This window comes from Pempheris klunzingeri, chromosome 5 (genome assembly GCF_042242105.1).
Source record: "Pempheris klunzingeri isolate RE-2024b chromosome 5, fPemKlu1.hap1, whole genome shotgun sequence".
Classification (NCBI taxonomy): Eukaryota; Metazoa; Chordata; class Actinopteri; order Acropomatiformes; family Pempheridae; genus Pempheris; species Pempheris klunzingeri.
In genome coordinates, this window is record NC_092016.1 from 5,284,613 (window position 1) to 5,312,511 (window position 27,899).

The 27,899-nt window shown below is 40.8% G+C and overlaps 4 protein-coding genes across 4 annotated transcripts in view; 2 read left to right on the forward strand and 2 right to left on the reverse strand.

The window, feature by feature from the left end:
• Window positions 1-657: 657 nt before the first annotated feature.
• LOC139201182 (tropomyosin-2) lies at window positions 658-9,145 on the reverse strand. The gene is made up of 8 exons (XM_070830440.1): window positions 8,885-9,145; window positions 8,521-8,661; window positions 6,210-6,410; window positions 5,258-5,445; window positions 2,205-2,418; window positions 1,607-1,705; window positions 1,421-1,488; window positions 658-817 (listed from the first exon to the last, which is right to left on the reverse strand). The coding sequence occupies exons 1-8, from the start codon at window positions 9,143-9,145 to the stop codon at window positions 658-660; spliced, it is 1,332 nt and encodes a 443-aa protein (XP_070686541.1).
• A 4,290-nt stretch (window positions 9,146-13,435) lies between these two features.
• lyve1b (lymphatic vessel endothelial hyaluronic receptor 1b) lies at window positions 13,436-17,198 on the forward strand. The gene is made up of 6 exons (XM_070831444.1): window positions 13,436-13,524; window positions 14,029-14,181; window positions 14,939-15,083; window positions 15,246-15,651; window positions 16,386-16,464; window positions 16,798-17,198. The coding sequence occupies exons 1-6, from the start codon at window positions 13,436-13,438 to the stop codon at window positions 16,973-16,975; spliced, it is 1,050 nt and encodes a 349-aa protein (XP_070687545.1). The 3' UTR covers window positions 16,976-17,198.
• A 694-nt stretch (window positions 17,199-17,892) lies between these two features.
• Window positions 17,893-27,163, forward strand: rlig1 (RNA 5'-phosphate and 3'-OH ligase 1). Its single transcript, XM_070831088.1, has 7 exons — window positions 17,893-18,021; window positions 22,585-22,702; window positions 23,435-23,530; window positions 23,667-23,783; window positions 24,907-25,104; window positions 25,449-25,618; window positions 26,178-27,163. Exons 1-7 carry the CDS (start codon window positions 17,932-17,934, stop codon window positions 26,346-26,348), a joined length of 960 nt encoding a protein of 319 aa, XP_070687189.1. The 5' UTR covers window positions 17,893-17,931; the 3' UTR covers window positions 26,349-27,163.
• Window positions 27,124-27,899, reverse strand: part of cep290 (centrosomal protein 290) — a 33,651-nt gene continuing 32,875 nt past the window's right edge. Inside the window, exon 51 of the mRNA XM_070830441.1 lies at window positions 27,124-27,692. Coding sequence (XP_070686542.1) covers window positions 27,448-27,692 — 245 coding nt within the window. The 3' untranslated portion in view covers window positions 27,124-27,447. The remainder of the gene's footprint in view (window positions 27,693-27,899) is intronic.

The window sequence follows — 27,899 nt, forward strand, 5'->3', positions numbered from 1 at the left end:
CTGTTACACACTTCCTCTAAAAAATAATCTGATTCTCAGTCTGCTGATCAGTGAGCAGCTCCAGGGAGGAACCCGGACTCTTGATGCGCCGCTGAAAGGCAAATAAAAGGTTGTGGGGATATGAACAAGGCGACCCACATTAGTCTACCACTCCCAGACTTGTCTGTTTAATGGTAAAATCAAACCACCAGTTCTTAAATAGCCCCTGTAAGTCATTTTGGAGATCTCCATGGAGCTTAGGGGGGGAAAAACAGAGAGTTGCTAATATTGTTATTTGAATGAATGAACCTCTTTGAAGCTGCATCCTAACAAGTGAGCCATTATTCTGGACTAGAAATGTTATCGTGTCACACCAAATAATCCAAAACACGCCAGTTACGAGTCCTTGAATGCCACCAAACCCAACCTTGGAAGTGTTTTACAAGAACTTAGGAAGAAAAGCAAGCTGTGCCATGTGGAGGCAGGAGTGGTTGGTTCAGGCTGTATGGTGACAGACGGGCATGCTGGGAGGTTGGACCAGAGCCTGGAAGTTTGGGCGTCTGCCATGTCATCTCAGCAGTTTCCCACATCATCATTCCGCTCCAAAAATTGTAAAAAATCTTCTGCCATCATGTCCAAACAAGGCAAGTTTTAATCTTCTCTGCTACCAGTTGTGGACTATTCCTGGTCTGTGGGGATCCAGAAGTAATCCACCACTTTCCTGCTTCTGCGCTGAGGGGCAGAGTCAGGTCGCTCTCCTCCGAAGGGGGGCAGCTCATCAAAGTGGCTCGGACCCAGATCCCTCCCCGTGTGTGGGGCAGAGACCCTGAACATGGTCCTGAGGAAAGGGTTAACTGAATATTAGTGGGTTATTGTAATGCAACGCCAAGAGAACCAGGCTGCCACTAGTTTTCTCTCATTTCTGAGAGTAAATATGAAGCTATAAGCACATGGAGGCTGTAACCTTATTTGATTTAATCATATAAGACTTTCACATAAGAATCATATAGACTTGTTAAATGGATAGAGGGCCTCATATTTTGTCATTGTCTGATGAAAACCTCATATATCCAATATATCCATGATTTGAGGCCTTTGTTTTAGCCATTAGACCCATAAACTCCATAAAGTGCTGGAAACCTTTGAATTAGTGTGAATTTTAATGTATTGTTTTTTGAATAAAGTGCTTGAAACTTCTTAAAATTCAAATGCATTCATATAATACACCTGAGTAGTTTGCTTGAGTCTAATTTAATGTAATTTACCACACACAGGAAAAGCTTGAAAATGCTTTAAAGTGGCTTGGATTTGACTTTGAAGAAGGTGTAGGATCCCTGAAACCATCAGGTAATAAAGCCAAAAGTGGTTTGTCATCCAGCTTCTCTTTGTTCCTGAAAAGTTAACAGCTGTTTTGGGAGCCCCCTGGTGGACGTGACGTTACCTGGATGAACTCCTCTCCGGCTCCTCAGGACTGGACTCAGAGGTGTAGATGAACGCAGGGTCTCCCTCCTGAACAAAATAACATGACACCAGAACTGGTCACTTGAGCCCTCAGCTCAGACCTTTGCACCTGCAGCAGCACACTTTAGTAGATAACGTCATGAGCACGGCCGTAGAGTCATCTCACCGTGAAGTTTCTTGGGGTTCCGTCTTGATTTTTGAGAATTTTAACCCGCTGATCGCTTTCAGTCATGCAGAGGAAGTAACTCTTGATGTTGGCTTGACACTGTGGAGAAAAAAAACAAATAGATAAATAAATTACTTTACAGACAGCACGTCATAATCTTTGCAAGCAGATGGCAACTTGTACAATGTAATATTTAATTTTCAGCTTTTTACTTCTGCTGTGTGCTGACATTTATAACACAGTGCAACAGTGTTATCAATGTTTAATGACACTGAAGCCCTTCAGACATGTCTTACAAGACTTTGGTGTGAATCCAGAGATAACAACTTTGACGGTGCCTTTTTTTTTGTTGTTGATTAGATGTTTTTTAGTGACTATCATTGTGTGTGTGTGTGTGTGTGGGGGGGGGGGCTGATAAAATTATGTCCAATTAAACGATATACAAATTGAAGGTCCTGGAGGGGGAATGTTGGGTGGATTAATGTTTGGTAATTACATTGTCAGTTATTCTATGTTTTAAAATGAATGGTGTACAGGTGCACTGTAATCCCACCAACTAAAAAACAACAGGCGTAAGATGCTGTTGGCACTTCCTTACTGCTTTGTTCTGCCTCAGAGCCCTCAGGTCCTCCTCAGCTCTGAACCGGTCAGCTAACTCCTGGTGCTTCTCCCTCCAGCTGAGACACTCGGCCGTCCTCTCCTGCCTCTCCCTCTCAGCCAGACGCCTCTCGGCCTCGGCCTCCCGCTGAGCCTGGTTGGCCTTTTTGCTCTCCTCCTCCAACGCCACCGCTCTGCGCCTCAGATTCATCTCACTGTAAACACAAGACTAAAATTACCATCCCAGTCTGTCTTATTATATTTTTTTTTTTTACAGCCGGACAGCAGAGAAATTGTTTTGGTTCTATGTGATAAATCTAAAATAACTAAGCACATCTGGATTTAGGAATTTTCTCAGTTTTTTCCTTTGAAGTATCACTGACACTGCACAGAGACCACCTGTACTTGTGTCCACATGAAGGTGAAGAAGTGTGATTTAATAGGGTTTTACTTTGTGTAGCCTTCTAAAACCTGCCATATGTCTTGTTTAACTTGTCTTTGAATCACACAGCCCTTCTGCTCTTTGACTTTCATCTTTAGTTCTACTATTTTCTCCTCCTTTTAAATCTTCTTCTTTCTTCATCATGTCCCATTTCCTTCATCTCCTCCGCTCTCCTCTCAGCCCATTTGTCTCCCAGTCAAGCTCTCATCTTTCCCCTGCGTTTATGAAGTTGTATAAGTAGGTTCGGGAACAAAGACCACACCTTGAACTCATCTCATTCCTGCACATAACAGCTTCCCCCGCAGAGTCTTGACCCCTCTGGTTACCTCCTGTCTTCATGACACTGGTCCATCTACATCCTCCATCTATATGTCCACGGCTCTGTTTCCTTCCCTCATCCCTTCAACACTTATCCGTCAATCCTCCATCCCTAACTCCTTCCTCGGGATCCCTCCTACATCAACTTGGCTCACTTTCCATCTATGTCTTTATTGCAGTGGTCTTTGTTGGGGAAACGGTGTGCACCTGAAAGACTTTGCACCACTGGTTGGGCCTTGGCTATGCTCAAAGAGCTGTTATGTGAAAGGTCATAATTGTTACACCAATTGTAAACCTTGGAAGCATGTTAGCTAACCTCAAGGATTCCTCCATCATTTAAGACGAAGTATATTTTGGCTACAGCTGATTTTGGACACTGCCCAGGGCGCTAAGAGTTCAAATTCATCCAGAACATACACAAAAATGCCCCAAAAAAACATGTCAGGATCACTATCTACTCGTAAAGACTGAGATTATGACCTTTGGCGTCATCTGCTTTGATGTTTGGGGTTTTGTGGTGAACACTGTTTAGATTGGATGTGCAGCAATTCATCTGATCTGATGTTCCTCTAATCCTACAATTTATGCTCCCAGCTTTATGCTCAGCAGGAGAAAATATGTCCTTTCTGATTACTGACAAATTAGAGTTTAAATAGAGCTCAAGTATTTATACAGTCAATGTATAAATGCAGCACTGGGTGGCCCAAAGAGGGAGCATTAGATGTATTTCAGCTATATGAAACACTTGATATATTTGATCTGATATACAGCTACATGGTTTGCTGTTATGTGCTGATTTATTTCTTCTAATAGGCAGAGTACATTCCCACTATATTCTTTGTTGATAAGGTGCTCAATCAAGTTTGACATTTAACCTTGCTACATAGTTCTAACTATTTTTATATAATGTGAAAACATTCCTCGTCTATTGCCCTTGACTTTGTTCCAGCTTCCCTTCTGAGAGACTATTTGCCCTCCAATAACAACGGACAACAGGTCACACTGTGCACCTGATTGCATTCAATGAGCAATGATTTATTCTCTTTGAAAAATAAACCTTGACCCATCACCTTCTCTTCTGTAGAGTACTTGCACACAGAAATTGCATTTCTAAGTGTTTTGAATAATCTTCTAATGAGCATAGATGCACCTAAATGATGTATTCTGGTGCTGCTGTAATGTAACAGCAGGATTAACACTACTGTCAATGACAATATACAATTTTTTGTTTTGCACTTTTTTTAAAGCACTTTGTAACCCTGTAAGAAATGTGCTACATAAATTAAGTTTTGTTATTACCTATTATTATAGATAAAAGTTATATATGATGACTATTTCATTCCTATTTGTAGACTTTGACACTGTGAGTAACTCTAAATGACTTTGATGTACACCAAGGCTCTATCCTTGGTCCTACTGAGTTTTCCTTATACAGCACAGTGTAGTGTAGTATTGTTAAACCTCAGCACACTCATGAGTATGTGTGACTAATGAGTAATATATGACTCCAAATGATTGGTAATGTTTCTTTGTGTCTCCTGGATGTGTCGTAAAGCAATTACAGTTAGCCGTAACTGTCACTGGCCTCATATTCACTCCTTGTCGAACTATTTCCCACGTGATCCCAGAGAGAGTGTTACCGATCGGCCTCCAGCTTCCTGCCACGCTGCCTCAGAGAGTGACTTTTCCCCTTGTGGTGATTTTTGGTTTTTTGGATTGCCTTTGTTTCCGTGTTTTTTTCCCTAGTGGTGATTTTTGGTTTTCGTTTTGTTGCCTAGTAATAAACTCTCTTTGAAATTCTGCATTTGGGTCCACGCCTCCCTCGTGCTTCGTAACAGTAACAACTTTATAAACCTGTAATCTGTCAGCATTTACCAACACCCCTCTGTCTCCTCTTAACCAAAATTTGATGATTAATGATTAATGTAGCATTACCATAAAGGAATGTAATACCTTTTTAGATTTTAACATTAAGCCATGTTATTAAAGACCCTTTTTACCCAACAATCTGACTTTGCTAGATGTCTTCGACATCTTTTCTAGAATCAAATTTGTTTTGTCTTTTCTTATTCTGAAAACAATCATTTAATTTCCAGTTTCTTCTCATTCTAATTCTACTTAACTTAGTCCTTCTCAATGGCCATACCTGAAGGAAGAATTAAATAAGGTGCATCTGTCTCTCAGTTAGTGGCTCTGCCTCCTATTCAATGGTGTATTTTTATACAGAATTATTGTCCAGTGCAGTTTTGATGTCCCAAAATGTTCAGAGCCAGTTGCTCATGAAATATACCTACCTCTCTTTAATATGGACATTTTCCTCTGTGATCTTTCTCAGCTTGTGTCGGAGTTCATCTCTGCCTCCTTCCAGGCTGCTGTTCTCCTGCAGCAGGGCCTGTTTATCTCCAGACACCCGGTCCAGCTTCAGCTTGGTTTCAAAATAACTTTTCTCCGTTTGTGCCAGTAAAAGCTGCAGATCCGTGTGCTACAGAAGGAAAATAGAGATGCCGAATAAATCTCACAGGTCATAATTGAATCGATTTATTCCACTGATGATGTTAGATCCTGTTTATGCCCCGGCTGATTCAGGGTTATTGATTCTGCTAACAGAGAGAAAGAACTTTGTTAGAAAACTGTGCTAAAAATATCCCACATTCACTCTGGTTATACTCTGCTCATCAACATATAATTAGGAAACAGATGATGATTTACAAGTTATTTCATTTCACAAGATATCAGACAATACTTGTTAGTAGGATCAATTCATTGTTGGCTTTGAAGAAAAACATAGAATATCACCAGCCTCACATTTTAAATGAAAAGAATTGACTCTTTATTATTATTGATTTCTTGGGATATTGAGCCAATGCTGGTCCTTCATTAAAACAAGTATCTGACATCTACGGTGTATTAGATATAATATAGTTTGTTTTGAAACATTTGCTTTATATAATTGATTTTTCCACAGATAAATTTAATGCAACATTTGTAACATAAGAATCAGAAAACCTTGCATGACATTTTGTATTGATAATCTTACTGAACAACTCTTTCAACAACTATTGTATGATGTGCTGGGGAAAGACTAACTGCTGAAATGGGAGGATGTGTCACCCCTGAGTCCTGATGGAGCACCCAAGGAGCGTATACATTACATGCTGCACTATAGTTACACTAATTGCTGCCTCTAATTATCTCCGTTGTTCTTAGTTGAATGTGCAGATCAGCTGACATTTTCTGTGAGTGTACCTCTTTCTTAAGCAGCTGCAGTTCTTCACTCAGGCGGCCCCTGTCGGCCTCTGCTGCCTCCTTGTCTCTGTGACACGCGAGGGCCCGAGCCTCAGCCAGGGCCCTGCTCTTCTCCGCCTCCCCTCTGGACTCCTCCGCCTCGTCTACAGCTCGTGAGCACAACGTTGCCCTCTGTTGGCTCTGATACAGCCTCTGCTTCAGCTGGTGGGGGTCAGAGAGAGAGAGAGGGGTGGGTGTGTACTGTGTAGTGACTTGGTCTGGAAACAGTAGAGGCCTGCCTTTGTTTCTAGATGTAATACAACTCCACACACTCTGTCAGAACCAGGGTTATGTGGAGTGAATGGATGTAGGTTAATGGTATTATAAGAAACTCCTTACATTGTTTTTTTTTGTTTTTAATTTTCTGAAAATTCACGTTTTGATCTGAATGCATATGTTTATGTGTCAAAGCACTGCCTTTCTAAAATCTTTACTCACATTACCTGATGCATGTTTCTGCATCATGGCCTTGCTACATATTAACCCCATAGCTCCCAAACGTGCTTCTTCTCTTTGTGACTGAGCAAAATGAGGGTGATATTGATCTGCCAAATTAGCTATTTAGCCATTAGACATCCATCTCCCTTCCAGATATTCCTCTCTCTTAACTTAACTATGGCTGTCGTACAGCTATGGAGGCAGAAGTACCGTGAAGCACCACGATATATCCATTCTCAGGTGAGCAGTCCCCCAGCTGTTCTCAGCAGAGGTGCATTTCTGTGCGCCGGTCTTTCTTTCTTTCTTTCTTTCTTTCTGTCTGCTTCAATGTGTGTGTGACTGAGTGAGACAGATGTTGTGAACAGCTAAGTCACTGCTTCCCCCGAGAATTCATGCACTTCCGCCTCCTGTGTGTGGCATGGCATGGCACTGTTAACAAACTGTGTGTGTGTGTGGGGGGGGGGTTGAAAATTACTACCAGCATATGAGACTAAATATAATCCAAAATGTTGATATAACTCAAATTAGTCTTTTTCTAGTATTAAAGGGCAGCCCATGTACTACTACATGGTACATGGGCGTTATGGGAAATGTAGGATCCAGTATTTCTGGAGCTTGACTCATGTCGACTAAAAATAAGTATGTAATATAAAAATAAAATAGATTTATATATATATATGTATATATATATATATATAAATAAGAGTATCTCAGCCTCTCCAGCATCAGTTTTTAATCGTTCACTTGAAAGTTTCTCGCCTTTCCGGCAGCACTAAATGACTGGAGTAGCCCTTTAGAGGCAGCAATACTGTGCTTTGACAAAATCGTCTGCACGTTATTAAACTAACTTCATGTCGGCCTCTTGTTATCTAGTCATTAAACTCAGGCTTCCATGTTATATGTTCCACGTTACGTCCAAAATACTGTCTCACCAGTACTTTGATATTGTAGCAGTTAAGATGATTATTAGCTGCAACCCCACAGGTCATATTTTCCCAGTTTTTATTCTGTAACATTTCAAGTAATTGTTAATTAATGTCAGTTTGACTGTTTGTATTCTGCTTTTACTTTTACGTGGTTGAATTACAGGGTTGCACTTCTCCTGAGGACTTTATGTCATTTCATTGGTGATAGTAATGTTATTCGCTTGCATTGAGGAACATTTTTACAAAAACTTTATACATTTTGTGGCTCCATTCTTCTTGTTACTGCAGGAGTTTCATCTTTACAACATGTGCGGCCTAACTCTAGTTTATGATATCACATCTTTTTCTGATTACTTATGTGCTGTCGACTGCTGTTTTCACAGTTTCACGGTTGCTTCCTGTTCCAACTTCAAAAGCCAACTCCAGTCTTTAACCTTCAACGCAAGTGTGTCAAGCTCACTGAATAGCTGCACATCTGCATGCTTAGTGATCAGTTTACAGTAAATACAGTATTGCCTCTGTGTTTATTTACTATATTGATAATTCATCTATTGCAGGTTTGTTATGTGTCACAACATAATTAATCTGGAACGGAACAGGAATGTGGTGAAACAAATATCAGAGTGGCACAAAAGGTAAAATCCCTAAAACTCAATTTACCCATGTCTGAATTTAGAAAATAGAATTTATCTAACATTAGAGGCTGTTAACCATCTTAATGACTTTCTGTGCATGGTTCATAGCTTCCATCACATTACAGGCATCAGACTGTGTTATTGATGTGAGGACAGAGTTTCAAAGAGTAAAATCGCTTATATCTTTCCTAATACTGCCCAGGATCAGTGGGTAGGTGTCCTAATCTCTTGAGTGATGGACTGTCATTTGCTACATCCAGTGTTTGAGTGTACCTCTTTGACTTGAGCCTGCAGCTCCTGGTTCAGGTTCCTGAGGTTCCTCATGGTAAGCTCATTCTCCGTGCGCATCATGATCCGCTCCATGTGAATCTCGTTAGCCAAGTACTTGTTTTCTTTTTTGAGATCCTCACATTCCTGAGGAAAGTTAACATTAGCAATATGTGATGTAGAACTGAAACTTAACAGAACAGTTTAGTGACATCAAAACGTTCAGACGTCAGGAGACAGACTGGCGCCAGTCTTCTTTTTTTGTTGTTATACTGTTCAACAGTATCATTAAGTAATAATAAGTCATTCCAGCTGTACTGTTATCTTCTATGGGATCACTGTGTATGATCCCTGCTCCATTCTTCCTTACCTTCCTCTTTCTGACCAGCTCTCCTTGCAGATGGTTGATCTGGAGGAAGGAGCCATTGCAGGCGCTGACTGGCCTGACTACCCGCACAGGCCTCCTGGATGTTCTGGAGAGACCTTTGACCTCTTCGGCTGTCCCGTTCCCAAACCGGCTGCCTCTGTTAACGTTGCTGCTGCTCATGGAGAAAGAGTTGTACAGGCCGTTGTCTAACGAGGACTTCCCAACCGTCTGCAGGTCCGTGTGGGATTTGGCTCTGAGCGACATTTTCAAAGCCGGATAAGTGCAGTTTTGTCAAAATGCCACCTCGCTGTAACTGTGATGATGCTGTGAGAGCAGACGCGGCTCCCGGTTTGTGTTCAGAATGTAGGCGTGTGATGTGAATGAAGTTCTCAGTTTCACATCGAGTTCACTGTTTGGATCCAATCACCCACTGAGCCTCATTCATTATTCATACGGGAACATGATAGGACAGGACCTGCATGGGACAGAGGCGAACCGTCTCTGTGTTTTGGTATGAGAGCATCTCTCCTCCTTTGAGTTTGATATGTAATTCACACTTACATATCATTCGAGGCACGACCAGTGGTTACTGAGACAATGCAGTGAAAACTGGATGTCTGTAGCTGTGCTTTATGACACAATTAGTATCACTAGCACTTCTTTTAAAGTCAGATATTAGGTACAAGCAATGTGTGAGGGATATTTCTTTGCTGTTCTGTTACTGCTTTGCTATTTGACACACGGAGGACCAATGTTCACATGCAGTGTCCCATGTCCAGTGTCTTTCCCTAACCTCTTAAGACCCGAGCTCTTGTTTGATATGCATTTTTTATTTCTCCTTGCTATTTGGGCTTATTGGACCCTGATAAGTATAAAACCTAAGCATCATCTTTTTACATGGTGTAGTTTTAGAGAAACATTATGTCCACATATGTGCACAATCGGTCTTAATCTCCAGAAAACACAATAAAGTCACCTTTGTGCAAAACTCTTTATTTCCACCTTGAACATAGCAGTTTTTTTCCTGGCTGCTTTTGAATGTATTTATAACACATACAAAACATATTTTGAACATGTTTTGAAAATCACAGTGCAAAAAACAATATGAAATATCAACAATTTTGCCCACATACATGTCCATACGGCCCCAGCTAAGCAGAATTAACTACTATGGTAATATAACCCAAAATGTGATGTCCACGCATGTGTACGCCAGATCTTTAGAGGCTAAGCTGAGCTGACTACATTTTGTGCCTAAGCCTATCCAGATCTTAACTATAGCAGCGGTGGCAGATCAGAGGAGGGTCATATGAGTAAAGCCTGTATTGCTCATAGCTAACTGACAACAAACTCATATTTAGCTGAAATATATTTGAAATACCTGCTGGTATTTTGTGATCTCGTAATAAGACGTTTTCTTATGCGCTTATTATGCTATTATGATTATTACATGATGATCGCATGGAAAACACAGCTCCCTTTAAGGAAAATCATTCAACCAAGGAAGCAAAATAGAAAAATGGTTAGACATGTGGCATCTTCAGACTTTTGCGCTTAATATAAATTTGCAGTCTGGTCTCTGGTCTTCACAGACTGGCAGCCTCCTCATCGCTCACACCTCTCCTAAGGTGTCCAGGAGCAAGGCACTTAAGCCCTTCCTGCTGCAACTGAGCTGCTCGGAGACTGAGTAGATTTTAGGCATCTTTAAAGAGCATTCATCCATGGGTAGATAACAGCTAATGGTGAAATCAGTAACAATAGGAAGCTTAATAAAATGAATATATATTTCTTTAACTTGGAGAAACACTGAAAACATTTAGGAAAAGTAATTTATGTGACAATTCCTTCTGAGGTAAAAAAAAAAAAAGTGTCTGTAATTGGCTGTGGATCAGTGACCCCAGAAAAAATGTTTCAATTACAATCTCCTCTTGTCCCCGAGGACGACTTTCTGTACTGACGCCGCGTGAAGGAAATTGTCACACTTTTATCACTGAATTATTCTTTCCTCTCCTGGTGGATGAAGCCAGACTTACTCTCCTCCTGACCAGGCAAGTGTGACCAATTAGCTTCTCCTCCAGCTCCTATCTGTGCTACAGCGCTGTATCTCTTACAGCCCAGCCTGCAGCAGACAGGAAGCTCCATTATTCACACGACATTCACTGAGTCATGAAAGTAGGACATGTTGAACTAGCTTGCCACCGTGCATTAAAACATCCTCGCTGTCAGCAAGTGACTGTAAATACATTGGACCAACACAGAGGATCATGCTAACAGGCCTCTATCACTGCCATGTTCAGGTTTCCTGACGCTGGGCTCCACAGATTACAGAAGGGCTTTTGGCTTCAGCCTTGTTTTTATTGAAGAATTGCTGGTTTGAATCCCTGGAATATCACGTGAGACATCAGGCATTAATTCAGCTGAGTGATGAGGTTTAGTTTTGGTGTAATGTCATTCTGTATTAAACATCAAAGTACTGACGGCCATGCAGCTGTTGCTTACTTTATCCCACAAAGGCTTAAAACGTCCAACATTATGTGAATAATTCAGTTGCAAAAATTGCAGTGCTAGATTTAGCAGAAGAGATAGAACTTGTTAATTTATGGGCTTTAAAGATGCTGGTGGGTGGATTTAGTTTCCAGCTAGCAGTTTCCATCTGTTTTTGGTATGCTAAGCTAACTGGAGCTGGCTACTTCCCATTTAACCACTAGATATAAGAGCATTGATCTTCTCATCTAACTTTAAGCAAGATCCAAATTAGTGTATTTTCTAAAATGTCACACCTTTGCTTTAAAACTTATAATATAATATATACATACATAAATATATAATATATAATATATATATAAAGATAAGGATAGACAGGGAAAAGTGTCCGAGTCGCCTTCAGATCCTTTGTTTTTATATTGAGCTTTAGTGGTTCTTATATTAAGTTTAACTGAATTAGAATTAATCAGATTCCAACAAACCAGACAGTAAATGGAGCCCTTGGAGCTCAAGTGCCCATTTTTCCTGCTTGATAATCTCAGTTTACTCGTCCTGTCTGGTCACTGAGCTGGAGGAGTCAAAACACATCTAGTTTCACTCTGTGTAACTTTAGCTACAGCACGCTCTGCTGTAATTTAAATTCTCAAGTGTTGCTGCCACACTGGAAGAAACAAATGAAGAAATAACTTGAAGCATCATTGTTTGGGATCTCAGCGACCTCAGCAATAAAACTTGGCTAAATCTAATTTTCATGAGCGCTGCATCAGTGATTGGACCTGACAGTACTTTTACAGTACAATCCCTCCAAAACACTAAATAAATAATAGTAATTGTCTATAATTTGGAGCTTTGGAGCTGTTTGTGCAATAGAGTTAAGAGCTGTCTGAGGTCTAACTGAGCCCAGATAGAAGTAGCATCACATGCTGTACACATTTCCTGACCTGGTTTCATGACTTTTTGTTAAACAAAATGAATATATAGCCTATTTGTTCATGCATGCAACATATAAAGCATGAAACATTTCCTCATTTAGTGTAATATTCGATGTTTTATGGTGATTTCTATGTTTTAATCGACTTTTACCAAATGCGACAGTTTCAGGGGAAAAACAACTGACTTATGACTTGTTGATTTTTAACCACTCTAGGTTTTAATAAAGTCAGCTGAAAAGACGTAGATTCAGTTGTAGTTATAGTATATCACCTATATAACTAGAAGAAGGAAGAAGTGAATGTATCTCAGTACTGGCTGGGTCAGGGGTCTGATCGCCCACTGGGTCACCCACTCTGAACATGCAAATCAAAGGCAGTGTGCTCATCAGTAACATGTTGTTTCTGTATTTCTAGAGGCCAGAGAGCCATGTGGTGCAGCAGAAACATTGTAGAAGAACAGCACAATTTCACAGACGCAAAGAGAGCTAGAAACGATTAGAGAGGCGTGAGAGAAAATAAAAAGAGATACAGAGAAAGGACAATGTGGAGGAAGTTCCCTTTCCGACCAGCCTGTCAGAGCAAACATACCTCTGGAAGATAAATGCAAGCAAAGCAGAAAAACCCCAAACCACTGCATAACCTTTGAAAAGACTATTTTTAAGTATGCTTCTTCATCTGTGTTTAGCTCAGTGGGCACCAGTTTGGTGAAGGAGCACGAAGCAACCAGCTCACATGACCGATCAGAGTTTTAAAGATGCCAAGAGGATTAACTCCTGTAATTTATGTATCTTGGAACGCCAGTCAAGTCTAATGCTTCCTGTCTCCTGAGTTAATATTTCCTGGAAACCATCAATTTGTTTTAATTACAACTTGTTCGTTGTTGAATGTGCTGTATACGTCCCACATCCATGATTTGGTAACCAGAACAACAACATTTGGATCAAACAGGGTTATTTTCAAGGTCTTCTCCATGTTTTCTGTATGTTATCACACAAGAGGGCATCAAGCAGAGTTGACCTCTACTTCCTGCTTCCTCATCTCATCCACATCACATTTGTTCAGAGGCTTTTCCCTCTGCACTCGCTTTACTTGGCTCTTTTCCTTCAACCACTCCAGTTATACATATTTAATAGACAACATGGCAAGATTTAGTGTTTTCACCCTTTTCTTACTTTTGTCTTTTGCAGCCTTTTTGCTGGCCTCCGACCCCAGTCTAATTAAAGGTGAGTTTCTTTCTGCTGTAGGCGCAGCACCACTTTTAGATGAAATACTACAATATTTATGACTTTTTCTGTGCCTGTTCAATCTGCTGGTGTGATATATACATGTGAATGCATGAATGGATAACATTTTAAAATGTAGATTTGGATCTTTCCTGCCTAACTTTTTACGGCTAAAGGAATATTTAAATTCAGGATGCTTCGGCTCTAATTTCTGCACTCCTCTTGGTTGCTTTTCACGTGACCATGAAAAGTTAATTATTAATAAAAGAGTCAGTCAGATGAAAGCAGTTATTATTGGGTAACGAGTTAAATGTGGGAAAGCACCATTTTAACACAAATCATGTAGCTTTTAAAGGGACAGTAACCCTGTTATGTGATGTAAGCTTCACATTGAGTCGAGGACTGCTGTAGTTTTTAGTAAGAGAGCTCTTGATAAGCTTGCAGTGTGACATGTTGATGGTGCTGAATGCTTTCTAAATGCATGCAAAACATCTGCAGTGCCCCAAAGCCACAGAGCAGCTGGAGTCTTCATGTTTATTGAAGGAAGAAGATACACCTTCAATTTCACTGCTGCCAGAGCTGCCTGTCTATTTCTGAACGTCACCATAGCGACCACAGCCCAGATGGAGCGAGCGCTGCAGCATGGACTGGAGACGTGCAAGTAGGCTGAAAGCATGTGGTGACTGTTCAGGTGTGCTAGGATACCTGTTAAGGTGCAGTGTTGAACATTTCAGCCAATAGCTTTTTAATGGTAAAACATTTCAGCGCTATAAAACACGAGTGTTGGTGTGTTGTGTGTTATGAGTGTTGGTGACGCACTCCTATAACATTGTCAGACTCAGCCAAAGATATCAATCAATCAATCAATCAATCCTTATCTATATAGCGCCAGTTCATAACAGTGTTATCTCAAGATGCTTTCCATGAAGAGCAGGTCCACACCAAACTCTTTAATTAAGAGAGAGACCCAACGATTCAGGAATCCCCACATGAGCAAGTATCAGATATCAACTCTATCATTCTATTCATTCTTCTCCCCTGTCAAAGCCTACATTACCCACAATGCAACGTGATGGCCGCCTGCTCAGTTGGAGATTTGGGTGTGTTATGTGTGACAGTAGCGGCTTAGTATTGATCCACTAACCACTAGTCTACAAAGGTCTGGTAATCTCCTTTCTTTCTAACTCCACATCCCCAGGACTTTTTTTTTTCATTTTCAAACTTGTAGTCTTCAGTCCTAAGCGATGATGCCTCGAGTGACGTCACTTGAGGTAGTTGAGGAAGATTTTGTGCAGCTCCCTTGGGAGCTACAAAAGGCCGAGGGGGAGTTCAACTTTGTAATGAGTGTCATTCCCCTTTTAAGTTGAACTTAACTGAACTAACTTAACTAATCTGCACCATATTTACTGATTGAACAGATTTGGCTGGATAGCTGAACAGGTCGCTGTCATCCCTCGACTTAAATCTGACAAGAAATGTGGACAAGGCAAAACTGGATTGGTGACGTGGGCCGCAAGTGCAGATAAAGTGTTTGGTGTCTTTTGCTTTGATGCATCAGGTATTGTTTCTTCTCTTATTATTTCCCTTCTTCATCTTCATCACCACTCTACAGTCGTGGGTGGCTCTGTTGTTGTTGTGGCTCTATAACGGTACTACAGCACGTTCTGTAAATCAGCTAAAATGTAAATGTAGACCTTTTTTCTTTCACCACTTTTAGAATTAGAGGAAACTCTGAACAGATCAACAGCCAGCCCACAAAGCTCCACGATCCCCACCGCCCTGACAGCGCTGACCCAAGCCTCAACACCCGCCACACCTCTGCTCAGTTCTACAACCAAGCCTCCACCTTCAGCACAGCTAGAAACAACAGAAGTCCCTGAGCAGACGCCTCTCACCTCAGCTTTTACTCTCCAAGTCAAGACAACACATTCAACCAGTGTTTCCTCCACCTCTGCCACTCCTAAGCCTCTCTCCACTCATATTCCGACCTCGCCTCTATCTCACCTCATCACCTCACGACCCACTGTCATCACTTTTGCCTTTTCTACCTCTGCTCATCCATCCAGTTTCTCTGTTTCCTCTGAGTCAGTGACATCAACGCGGGCGAGCCCTGCAAAACCTTCTTCCGGAGGTGTGTCCTTGTCTTTTTTTTTTCATCTTTAGGCCGACATTTTTGGTTCTCTTCTGTCAGTTTTCCCAAGAAGAGGAAAGATTCTGTACTCTTATTAACTTATTTACTCCTGTCTGTTAATGCAATTCGATGGAGTGAGAAGGAGAGGGTGGAAACCTGTAAATTATGTTTATTGTACTTCCTACAAGTCACCAGAGGTCAATATGAGTAACATTTAAGGGTGCTTTCATATATATCCAAATCATAATTGATTATATGGCTGTGTAACCTATGATTTAGTGAAACAGGAGGTCTTAAACTGCAGCTACTTGGGTTTAGTTCACAACCCTTGAAAAGCCATTTTACCCTGAGAGTAAAGTTTGTATTTTCAGCAGATGTTCTTCCTGCTTAACCTTAAAGCTGCATTTGTCACATTTTGGCCACTAGGTGGCAGAAAAACACCACTACAAGCCGATAGTTTCAAAATTGTTGAAATACTTTCGTCGAAATTGTTTGCAGGCTATTATGCAAGGACGACCATGGTAGACTTATTAAGCAGCTATCATGCTAACAAGTGGTGAATTGTTCATATGTATTTTAATATATATTAATATATTCACAGAATTAAATATAAGGTGACATGGAATGATTTTTTTTATATAGATTCACCATTTGAATAAGTGCATGTAGCTATATGATATAAATCAGACACAGTTTGCAGTAATCATTCATAAATGTTTTGTTTTATCTTCCAGATGTGCGTACAGCGCTCATCATTCTTGGCATCATCCTTCCGCTCCTAACAGCAGCAGGAGCTGTGTGGTACTACAAACTGTGAGTCACACTGTCCTGTGCTGTCTGAAACATTTTCCCCCCTGATGTATCATATGTAGATGTATCACATGTATCATAATGAGTTGGAGGCTACTGTAGTTTGGAATATAGAAGAATAAGAGCAGAAAAATCATTTGATTTCATCCTGGAGGAGAGAAAAGGTTTGAAAGCATGAAACCACTATGTACTTTGCAGCAGGTAGCATTTAAACAAACTGATACCAGAGAGGAAAATGATCTTATTGATGTTTTGACTGAATTTAACCTACTTTTTAATATCCATGTGTGCTGCATTTCTAATGTGATCCCCCCCCCCCCCCTCTTTCTGGAATAGGAATATTTTCACCTTTTTGACTCAGGGGCAGCAGAAGGACGACATAGAGACAGAGATGTGGAAGCACACCGGCAGTGAGATGGACCTGCACAGCCAACACGAAGGAGAAGAAGAAGAATCAGACAGGAAGTACTCCAGTGATATCACGCTGTGTGTGAAGATCATCTCTGCAGAGTAGATTCATGATATTTCTGAAGTGGATCCAAAGAATCAGAGCCAGAGTGCTGCCTGATGAATGTCAGCGAGTGTTTTAAGTACTTGCCCTTTAAATGCTTTGTATTTTTTTGTTTTTTTTACAGTTTATTGTACTTTTCTAAGTGACTGTAAATATGCACATACATTTTATGACATTTTTATATCCAATTTCACTTTTGCTAAGATTGAAAAACAGCAGTTATTCAGGTTGTGCATCCCTGTGTGTTTATGTACGTGTAGAGTTCTTGTTTAATTTTGAAATAAATCTACGTATGAATAAATAATCTACTCATTTTCATCAAATGGAGACTGTCAGCAAAATAATTCACTATTTTTTTAGTAGCTAAACATAATCTACCTCTTAAATATTACATTCAGAAAAAAAACTTTTCAGGTAAAAGGTAATGTTGAACATGTTGAATTGAACTGATTAAAAAAAAAATAAAAATACTTTTTACTCCTTATTGCTTATTAGTTATTTACCTCCAGGGGGAAAACAATATCAATGTTGCAATTAAATAAAAAAGAATATATCATACAATGTAACATACAAGACAAACAGGACTACAATATGTGATCAGAATACTTTGAGTAAAATCATTCTTAGGAAATACAATTTGAATTTTTAACAAAAAAATTAAAGATTTCATTTGATAACTCTCGTAAAAGATGGATTAATAAGCATTGTGTTTTCCTGCAGACTGGATATTTGAGGGAAGTGATTCCCAACCACACCGCAGAGTGGCGCTAATGAGCCATTTCATCATCGGACGACCCACAAAAAGCCAGAGAAGAAGAAAAAACGCGTGTCACGTGACCAGAAATCACATCCACATCCATGCTGAAACATCTCCGTCAAATAAAAGTATCGCTCAGCTCGACCGAGAGGAAAAACCTAAGCGGAGAGTTTGGTTTCGGTTGAAGAAAATACACAAAACAATGCGACGCCTGGGCTCCGTTCAGCAGAAGATAGCGTGTGTTTTCCTGACGGAGGTGAAGGAGGAACAGTCCAGAAAACGAGAGTGTCAGGTGGGTGCAGCTGGAGCCGATGATGGTTTTAACGTTGACGCATTTTCCTTTTTCCCGTCCGTGATGAAGCATGTGTTGTCATCCTCCCTCCACCAAGTTAGCTTTGATTTTTTTTTTTTATTTGACATTCGCAGACATTAGCTCCAGACCCAGCGGCGTCTTCTTCACTGGGTTTAGCCCAGTGTTGGCAGCAGGAGGACGGTCAGCTCACCTCCAGAACCCCCCGGTGATTTAGGGACCATCAATAAATTTAGTGTGAATGACACAAAACAGTGTCATTTCAATACCTTCATGCTGACCTGCCAGTATTCATGAGAACGATCATTTAAAATCTACTAACATTATTATTTTGCATTAACATTTTATCTAATAAATAATGGTATTTTCTTCAATAGCTTCCCTGTGATGTGACCCATTCAATACAAAGCAGTACCAGAAACTATTACTGGACAGGACACACCTCTTCTACAGCTGTACTTTATGGAAAAGTATAGACAATCCTGCAACAAATGAGGCACAGAAAAACTGAAGATTCGTATTTATTTATTCATTCATTCATTTTTACAGCTGTCACTTGTCTGTACTTGCTGTTATTTGAGTGAGTGAAGTGAAAAGCATGGATTCTTTTTCAGAAAATTCATGGTGAAATGTGTCTGTTTAAGCTCCGTGTTGCTCCATTGCTTTCTTGTGATTACGGTTTTGAACACTTTTGCACTTTGTGTAGTCAGTCTGTTCACCGTTGTCCTTTTCCTTTCCCACTTTTGCTTTGTGGGAGGACATTTCTCTGTTCCACAGTCTTTATGTCCTTCCTGTCTGGCCTCTGTGTTACATCTCTCTCTCTCTCTATCCTCCTGTGTATTGTCCACCTGTACGTGTCGGCTCGCTGATCATGTTGGAAAACTCTTTTCCTTCATCAGTGCCGTCTTCGTCCTGCTCGACTCTCACTCTGCTCTCTTGTTTGCTCCCGTCTGCTGAAAGCCTCCCTCTCCCACTGACACCCCTCCCTGAATATAAGCAAAAGTAATTAACTTCCAATTTTAAGCCCGAGTGATGATGTAAGCAACAACATCTAAAAAGTTACAGTGCGACTACAATCTGCTTTGCTTAAATCAGCCACAGTGGAACCACATCTACAGTTTACGCTGCACTATTCATTGCAATAATGACTGCAGTGTTTAGAAATGAAAAAGTCTTAATAATTGGAAATTGTTGGGTGTGATGGAGACGGGCTAGCTGCTTATTTCTGGAGTCACTGGAACACGTTACATGGAAGCTGTTGTTGAGACACTTTGGCCCTGATTTGGACTCATTATGAGGAAGTTACGGGGGAGAAAACAGAATATTTCATAAAAACATTTGTAAAAGAAAAGTAGAGGAAGCAGAGAGGTGTGTATTTATTGATGGTTCCTAAATCAGCTTCCAGTGGTTAAGATGGAGGTGAGCTGACCGTCTGAGGAAGAAGATGCTGCTGAGTCAGGAGTGAATGCGTGTTCATATATTTATATTGTATCCAAAGTGATTTCTCAGCGATGCTCCAGCCATCAGTCCACCCTAATATATCTGCTGATAGTCATCAACTTATCCTGAGGGAACGTGCAAAGCAGCAAGAAGTGCAAATATGAAATATCAATAAAGATCAAGTATATAAAAATATTAGAGCTGCAACCATTAATTAATGAATTTTCAACGATTAAACTAATTGCCAACTTTTTAATAATCATTAAACTGGTTTGAGTCATTTATCTTAAGGAAAAAAATGCCCAAATCTCTGATTTCAGCCTCTTACATGTGACTAATTTCTGATTTCTGTTCTCCTCAGGGACAGTAAACTGAGTGTCTTTGGGTTTTGGACAAAAAAAAAACATTTGAAGATCAAAATACTGATCGATGACATTTTGAAAACAAATCAACAGATTAATCGACAAAGACAATACAACTGTAACGACCAAAGATATAAACAGTTCATATGGTCACTCATCAACGTTGATCTATGGGAAGTTCCACTGGTAAGCTAACAGACTAGCGGCCAAGAAAGCAGGTCGACCAAAGTGGGAACAAGCACTTAAATTGTCCTTGTAAATCTAACAGAAGTGAATGTCCAGCAGCTGAACAACATATTTCTGGCCTGAAATTCCCTCACTAACAGCTTTAGGTGGACTGCTCAGGAAATATAAGTCAAACTTTACATGGCTTTCTGAAACGTCTCTGTTCATACAGCGGTAGGCGCCTTGCATTGTGGGACACAGTAGGTGAAGTAGACTGGTCCCATGCATGCTGCAGATTTGACTTTTGTTTGCAAACTGTATAAGACAAACTACATTTTGTCCTGTTCAATACAAACTGCCAGTCTAGTAGGACATTTCCAGTCCAGCCCTAGTCTTTTGTTGTGTTAAGGCTTTAACCTCTTCTGTTACTTCACAGGTGATTTTTTTGTGTGTTTGAAGTTTATTCTTATTCTTTTGGAGCTGTGTGGAACAAAAAGCAATGTCCCCCTGAGGATTATTAAAGGAATTCTGATTCTGATTCTGATTCTGATGACAGTTGGAATAGTGACCTCACAGTGGGTTGGAATGGTGACCTCACATATGATGTCACATATGATGTCACCAGTTGTCATACGGAAGTTTGTATATAGACCTTGAAAAGATCAAACCCACTGAGTTGGAGTCGACCCCCCTCCCTTAGATGGGATGATGCAGCGGGTGTCCCTCACCAACAGAGGCCTCGAGTTGAGCCGCCGAGTTTCTGCAGGGTGTTCCCCCCGCTGTCAGATTCACTCGGCGTGCAAGATCGGGTACAGGGGAAGCCAAGCTTGACTCGTTTCCGTAGCGCTGCCTCTGTTTGTGTGCCGCCTGCATCATTCCAGCTTCGTATTTACATTTCAAGTATGAATTTTTATCTGGACTCGGGGCTTGGTTTGTGGACCGCCACTTTGAGGCCTTGAGTCCCGCTGTACAGGCGTCGCCATATTGTTTTCATGGCCCTCGCCATCTTGGTTTTTAAGCACCAGAATAGACAAACTGCAGCTAGTTTGTTTAAGGAAACAGGACAGGCAGCTGAATCCACGTACAATGTGATACAGAATTTCACTACTGTACTGCTGCTAGTTTGACGCCATTCATGGCCAGATATCATCTAAGGAACAGCTGAGCAGTCAGACAAAATGAAAAGAGCCTGTCAATCAGCCCCAGTATCATTACCATCAACTTTCTAAGAAACCAGTGGAGCCTACAGGAAGTCACTGTACCTGTAGAAAGAGCCAGGCTAGCTGTTTCCCCCTGTTTCCAGTCTTTGTGCTAAGCTAAGCTAAGCAGCTGCTTTATGTCTGTCCATCACCCACAAGGTGGTCCCCTGTCACTGTCATGCATTGTGGGGTTGACACTCAGATTGGATTATCAGGTCATGTGTAATACCTTAAACAAATGGTCTTTTTTAAAACAATTATTCATGCAGAAAAACAAATCAGCATGTTTTCATATCATTCATATATTAATGAACTTTAGTGACTTTTCAGTGATCCCAAACTACAGGGGAGAAGTCTGAGCTCTGAAGCTCCAGAAACTAACATCACAATTGTCACTCCAGTTGTGTGAAATCTGGCAGATTAAAAAATGACAAATTCCAGTGTAACTTCCACATCGTACGTTCAGTCCATCCACCGGCTGTATGCAGTAAACTGTGAGCTAATGTTCTCTGACTCTCTAACCTCTATGGGAAGTTCCACTGGTAAGCTAACAGGCTAGCGGCCAAGAAAGCAGGTCGACCAAAGTGGGAACAAGCACTTAAATTGTCCTTGTAAATCTAACAGAAGTGAATGTCCAGCAGCTGGGCAGCATATTTCTGGCCTGAAATTCCCTCACTAACAGCTTTAGGTGGACTGCTCAGGAAATATAAGTCAAACTTTACATGGCTTTCTGAAACGTCTCTGTTCATACAGCGGTAGGCGCCTTGCATTGTGGGACACAGTAGGTGAAGTAGACTGGTCCCATGCATGCTGCAGATTTGACTTTTGTTTGCAAACTGTATAAGACAAACTACATTTTGTCCTGTTCAATACAAACTGCCAGTCTAGTAGGACATTTCCAGTAGAGCCCTAGTCTTTTGTTGTGTTAAGGCTTTAGCCTCTTCTGTTACTTCACAGGTGATTTTTTTTTTTTTTTGTCACTCCAGTTTTGTGAAATCTGGCAGATTAAAAAATGACAAATTCCAGTGTAACTTCCACATCGTACGCTCAGTGCAGCCGCCGGCTGTATGCAGTAAACTGTGAGCTAATGCTCCCTGACTCTCTAACCTCTAGATCAACGTGCTATTTAGAGCCAAGGGCTACAATTAATGATTCTTTTTATTATTGATTAATCACCCAATTTCTTTTTCTCCATTAAATAAAAATCCCTAAACCCAAAGATATTAAGAATAAAATCAGCTGATGCTTTATTTGTATCTAATCTGCATAATTGTGTGTCTTTGATTCATTTTACCCACATGACTCTAATGTGGAAATGAATGGGTGCAGTAGTACTGATTGTAATATAATTATTCAGATGAATCTCTTTCTCTCTTCAGCAATTTCAGGTTGTAGCCACCGACAATGTGAACCCTCTTGCTCTGGAAGCAAACATCAACTTTGCCCTCGCCACAGAAAAACTAGACGGCACCTGCTGTTATGTTACAGTTTACAAAGGTGAGTATCTCTCAGAATGACGACCTCCATACAGGCCCACCTGAGGGAAGGCACTGGGGGAGCTTGTAGTGTTGCAGGATGTTCTATGTTTTATCACGCAGAAATACAAAAAAAAAAAAGATCTCTTAAGCTCGACAGATGTAAGGATTTGTTACCTTTTACTACTTTGTGTTGTGACTCTTCCTCTGGAATTCCAGAAAACATGTGAGAGGCAAATCATTTTTCGATTTGTTTGAATTGTGCCGTGGATTACACATCAGAGAAACAGCTCTGTGAACTGCAGCCTCTCATCTCAGACGATGCTCATCACCTACTTGCTAGCTAGCTGACTCACCTGATGTGATTCATCCAGCGACTCCTCGTCCTTTTAGCAGCCCGGCAGCCAAAGAACGAGCAGACCTGCTCCTGTGACGACATCCAACACACACACACACACACACACACACACACACAAGCGTTGTAGCTTCAGCGGTGCTCGGTGGCTTGAAGCCACTTCAGTAACTTTTGGATGTGCAGTCTGTCTTTTTTCTAAGTGTTTCTACCTCAACAGTTTAAGGACAAACGGCAACTCTCTTGATTTGCAAACGTACCTTTTACATTTACAACCACATGTGCGATTATGTAATTTATGGCACCGTTCAAACAGGATCCAAACATGATTTGTCTCTTGCTCTTGACTACTTTTCTGAAATGACTGACTGAATGATGGCTGATCCTTTTTTCCTCCTGCAGGACAACCGTACCTCTGGGCTCGGCTCGACAGGAAACCCAACAAACAGGCAGAGAAGAGGTTTAAAAAGTATCAGCACTCTCACAGGAGCTGTAAAGGTATTTTACCCTCACACGCTGTGACAGTTTTACTCTGTGATACGTGCACGGCAGGTTTTTTTTGTCCAAATACTTTTGTACATGACATGTTGAGCAGTTTCTTTCAGTTGGAGTTATTTTATTGTTTTTTTTTTAGGGTTCACGTGGAACGTAGAGGAAGATTTTAAGACGGTGCCTGAGACGTGGATCCCAGCCCACAGAGTCAAATACCATGATGACCATCCAGTACCCGATGAGCATGGACACATTCCAGGTAATCATCATCATCATCACCATCATCACTGAATCTAAAGGGATTATTACAGTGCAACAGAGTGGGGCCATAGACTGTCTGTAAGAAGTGGGTGTAGCCACCGTGATGTCGCCCATTGGTTTGAGAACTGTTGAGTTTAGCTTCTTGGTTGTCGCCATCTTGATTCTTTTTATTTTAGTGCCAGAAGCGATGTTCATTCAGCGAAGACCGGCCTCTGATTGGTTAGTCACAGGGTAGTCCCATCCTAAATCAAACCCTGCTTTCTCGTCTATTTTACTATAAATGGGACCATGATTTACTAAATGAGCCTCATGTTGTGTTGAAGAAGACTGAGACCATTAACTCTTTAGGAAAGTGAGAAGTAGGGTCATTTTTTTTCATAGACTTCCATACAATTGGATCTCTTTTAGGAGCCAGTGGAGTCGCCCCCTGCTGGCCATTCAAAAGAATGCAGGTTTAAGGCTTTTCTGCATTGACTTCACTTCACTTCTTCACTTCACGGCCATTTCCATACAGTTCATGTGCGAGGCATAAAAATCCCAAACAGCAGCACCACTACAGATTTCCAACAGTCATGTCTAGTCTACACAAACCACAATGGCCTCACTGAAGCTTCAAGATTCAAGATTCAAAGCGTTTATTATCATGTGTACAGTGCAGAAATGGGTTTCCCTGTACAATGAAAATCTTACTTTGCCATCCACGCTGAATGCCAAAGAGGATAAAATAAAATATAAAAAATCTAAATATAAACTACTATTGCTAAATAAACTGCTATTGCTAACATATAAATATATTTACAAAATGTGCAACTTAACATGAAGTAAAGGACGGTATAAGTGGTTACAGGAAATAGATGAATAAATGGACAACGATTGTTTCTGTTTAGCTAGAATTTGGAATTTAAATCAATTCACTGGAAAGGTTTTGATAACTTGTGCAGGAATATAAGCTGTGGAGGAGTGCAACAGTAAGTACTTACAGTAGAATTACATCCGTCCTGGTTTCCATTAACGACAGCAACCTGTAACATTTCTGACACGGAGCGTGTTGAAAGGCTTTTCCTGTCACTGTGGACGAGGCTGCCTGCAGATGTAGTGATCGGGTCCTTGTGAATGTTCAGGCTGGGTTCCGGTGGAGAAGGACAACAAGCAGTACTGCTGGCACTCCTCTGTGCTGGATTACGAAGCGGGGGCGGCTCTCGTTCTCAGGACCAGCGCCGACGATGAAGACCTGTTAGAAGTTGCAGCTGTCCCGTTGGCCGACCTCCTGGAGCAGACGCTGGAGCTCATTGGCACCAACGTCAATGGAAACCCTTATGGTAAGACTGCATTCTCCTTTTTACTGTTCATTTGGTTGCACCAGAATTTAGGCTTTTTTTAAAAGAAGGCTTTCATGACTAAGTTCATATAAATATTTACCTTAGATTTACCCTTATTAACTTATTTTAAAATATTTATACCAGGAGTGTTGGACAATTAAAACTCTGAAAACATTTCTCTATAGCTCAACAAGTGGTCAAGAGATCGGTGCCATTCTGGAGCTAAAACCCCTAAATGTTTAACAGACGTTTCACTGTTCTGCATCAGGGCGTTTTAAGTCTACCTAATACAAACTCCAAATAAAAATCCAAACAACTCCAGCAAAGTGTTATTGTGCTAACAGGACTGGGGAGTAAGAAGCAGCCGGTCCACTGCCTGGTGTCTCATGGGAGTGTTCGAATCAGAGACCCCCCACCTGTGGACTTCCAGCAGCTCAGCTCCTGGTTCCAGGAGAGTCCAGAGGGCCGCGTTGAGGGCATCGTCTGGCACTGCAACGACGGCACACTCATGAAGGTAAGAAAACTGATCAGAAAGAGTGCAGTGTTGATTATCTGAAGTAGGGGAGGCAGGAGTTAAGGCACAGACACTGAGCAGTGTACTGCTGTGGAGGGGGTCAGTAGAAAAACTTATTGTAGCGATCTAAAAGAAAATCCACCTAAACCAAAAAAAAAAAAACATTTTTTAGTGTAGGCTCTATTTAGAATATTTCTCTCTTTGCTCACTTCAAAGCCACCAGACTCCATTGACCATAAACAGTACAGAAAAAAAAAAAAAAGTCCACCGCTGCCTCTCTTGGCTAGTCTTCTTATGTTATGGTGTGGCTTTGGTGTTTTGAATGCTGACTGAGAACAGCTTCATTTCCTTTTCGAAAAGGTTGTGTGACAGCAGTGTAAATAAAACTGACAAAGGAAAAGTACCTCACTTTAAAAAAATCCCTTTAAGCTTTAAAGTTTTCTCACTTGGAAAATGTTATTATTATTATTTCAGAATTCCAACACTTCCTTAAACACATGAAATGCTTTTCCCTGGCTGTAATACCATGAAAGACTTTGAGCTGCTGTTGTGTCTGCAGGTTCATCGTCATCACTTGGGGCTGAGGTGGCCGGACGGGGACTCCTGCCTTGGTGGCCGGTCGGTCGTCATTCACGTTGACGAATACAACAGCAAGGACTTGTTCACGTCCTTCTCCGGACTAAATGGACGCCGATTCAGCCGACTGCAGGACGTCCAGTTTGACTTGTAAACGCAGTACTTCAACTTTCCGTTCTCTGAAGCTCCTGAAAGGATTTGCCACTTTGGCGGTGGCTGCCGGTGATCCCAGATGAGTACAGTGGTGTGTATTACAGCCTGAGGACAGTTTGACATTTGCTTTGCAGCTTCACTGTAAAAATGACCAACTGGACATTTTTAGCAACTTTAGTTGTTACAAATGTTCGCTAACACTGTAAATACTGTGTGTTAGAGCGCTACCATTGCTAAGTGAAGAGTGAATCATATGTAGACGTTAATTTAAAAGCTGCTTTATTGACAAAAGCACAATTTCAGAACTGTACAAATGTAAAGAAATAAATATTCTACATAAAGAGACACATCAACAAACCAAGAACAAAAGACAGCTGCCTTGTAGAAGTAACATCACTCACCAGTTTATGGTAAACTTTAACTTTAGGCCTGTTGCAGGTTTCAAACTGCATCACCTAAAAACATGATGGAGCGGACAGTGCAACTCATCAATATTTAGTATCTTAAGAGAGGTCCTTTGGGTGGGGCCTCGTTTGAAGTCTTGAGGAGATTCCTGAGTTTTAGCACCACTTCTAGAAAACTATGGTTTGTACAAAACTAGGAACTTCAGGTCTTAACAATTCTTTTAGTCTTAACAGAATCAGCCTGAATAAAAGTCTGATATTGGCAAAGTTTTGATTTAAATCAGGAATTAACCAAGAAAAGAATTTTGAATACATGCTTGTCACAAAGAGAGATGTTCTGGCATTAATTAGTGTGCATATAAACAAGTGTACGATAAATTAATGTATTCTTTATTCAAGACTGGCTGAAGGCTCTCTATTAAAAAAGCAAACTTGTCAATCTAAGAATGTATATCTATTGTCCTCTTTACATTTTTCCACTTGCAAGATTAATATTTATTATCATCAACGGCTTTGAAATTCCACATCGGTTCATGACAGACTCGTTGTGGTCAGGACTAAAACTGTACCGAGGGTTTACATCCAGCTCTACAGGTGGAAAACACTAAAAATAATTCCAATAACGTCCACTGCTCAAGTCCGACCAGCATAAAAGCGGTCCGAGCTGCATCATAAGGCAACAGCAGTGACTCTGAGCTAGCTCATGGACACTCGGGGTATTTCAACCTTTACTCCAAACCGATCACACACCTTCTTCAGCTGCTCCTCCAGCAGAATGTTCTTCTTGACCTCTAAATTGTAGTTATATTTTAAATCTTCAATCTCGTCAAAAAATGTTGGGTCGAAGCTCTCCAGTTCTTTCTTCAGGTTTTTAACCTCCCTTTGAAGTTTTGTTTTTTCCCTTTCGGCCGCCTGTAGAAGGTTTTTTAGCTTCCCGTAGTCTAAGAGTACAACAGGGAAAACTGCAATGATTAACAACTTCACAACAATTCACATCTAATGTATCAGGATTTTCAGTCTGGCTGAGACCCAATCACTTACCGTTACTCCTGATGTTGAAATAAATAGAATCACTCAGTGTCGGGTCATAATCTGAGGTATGCGGCATGTTTTGCATGTGTTGTTCCGACTGTACTTAACAGGCTTCT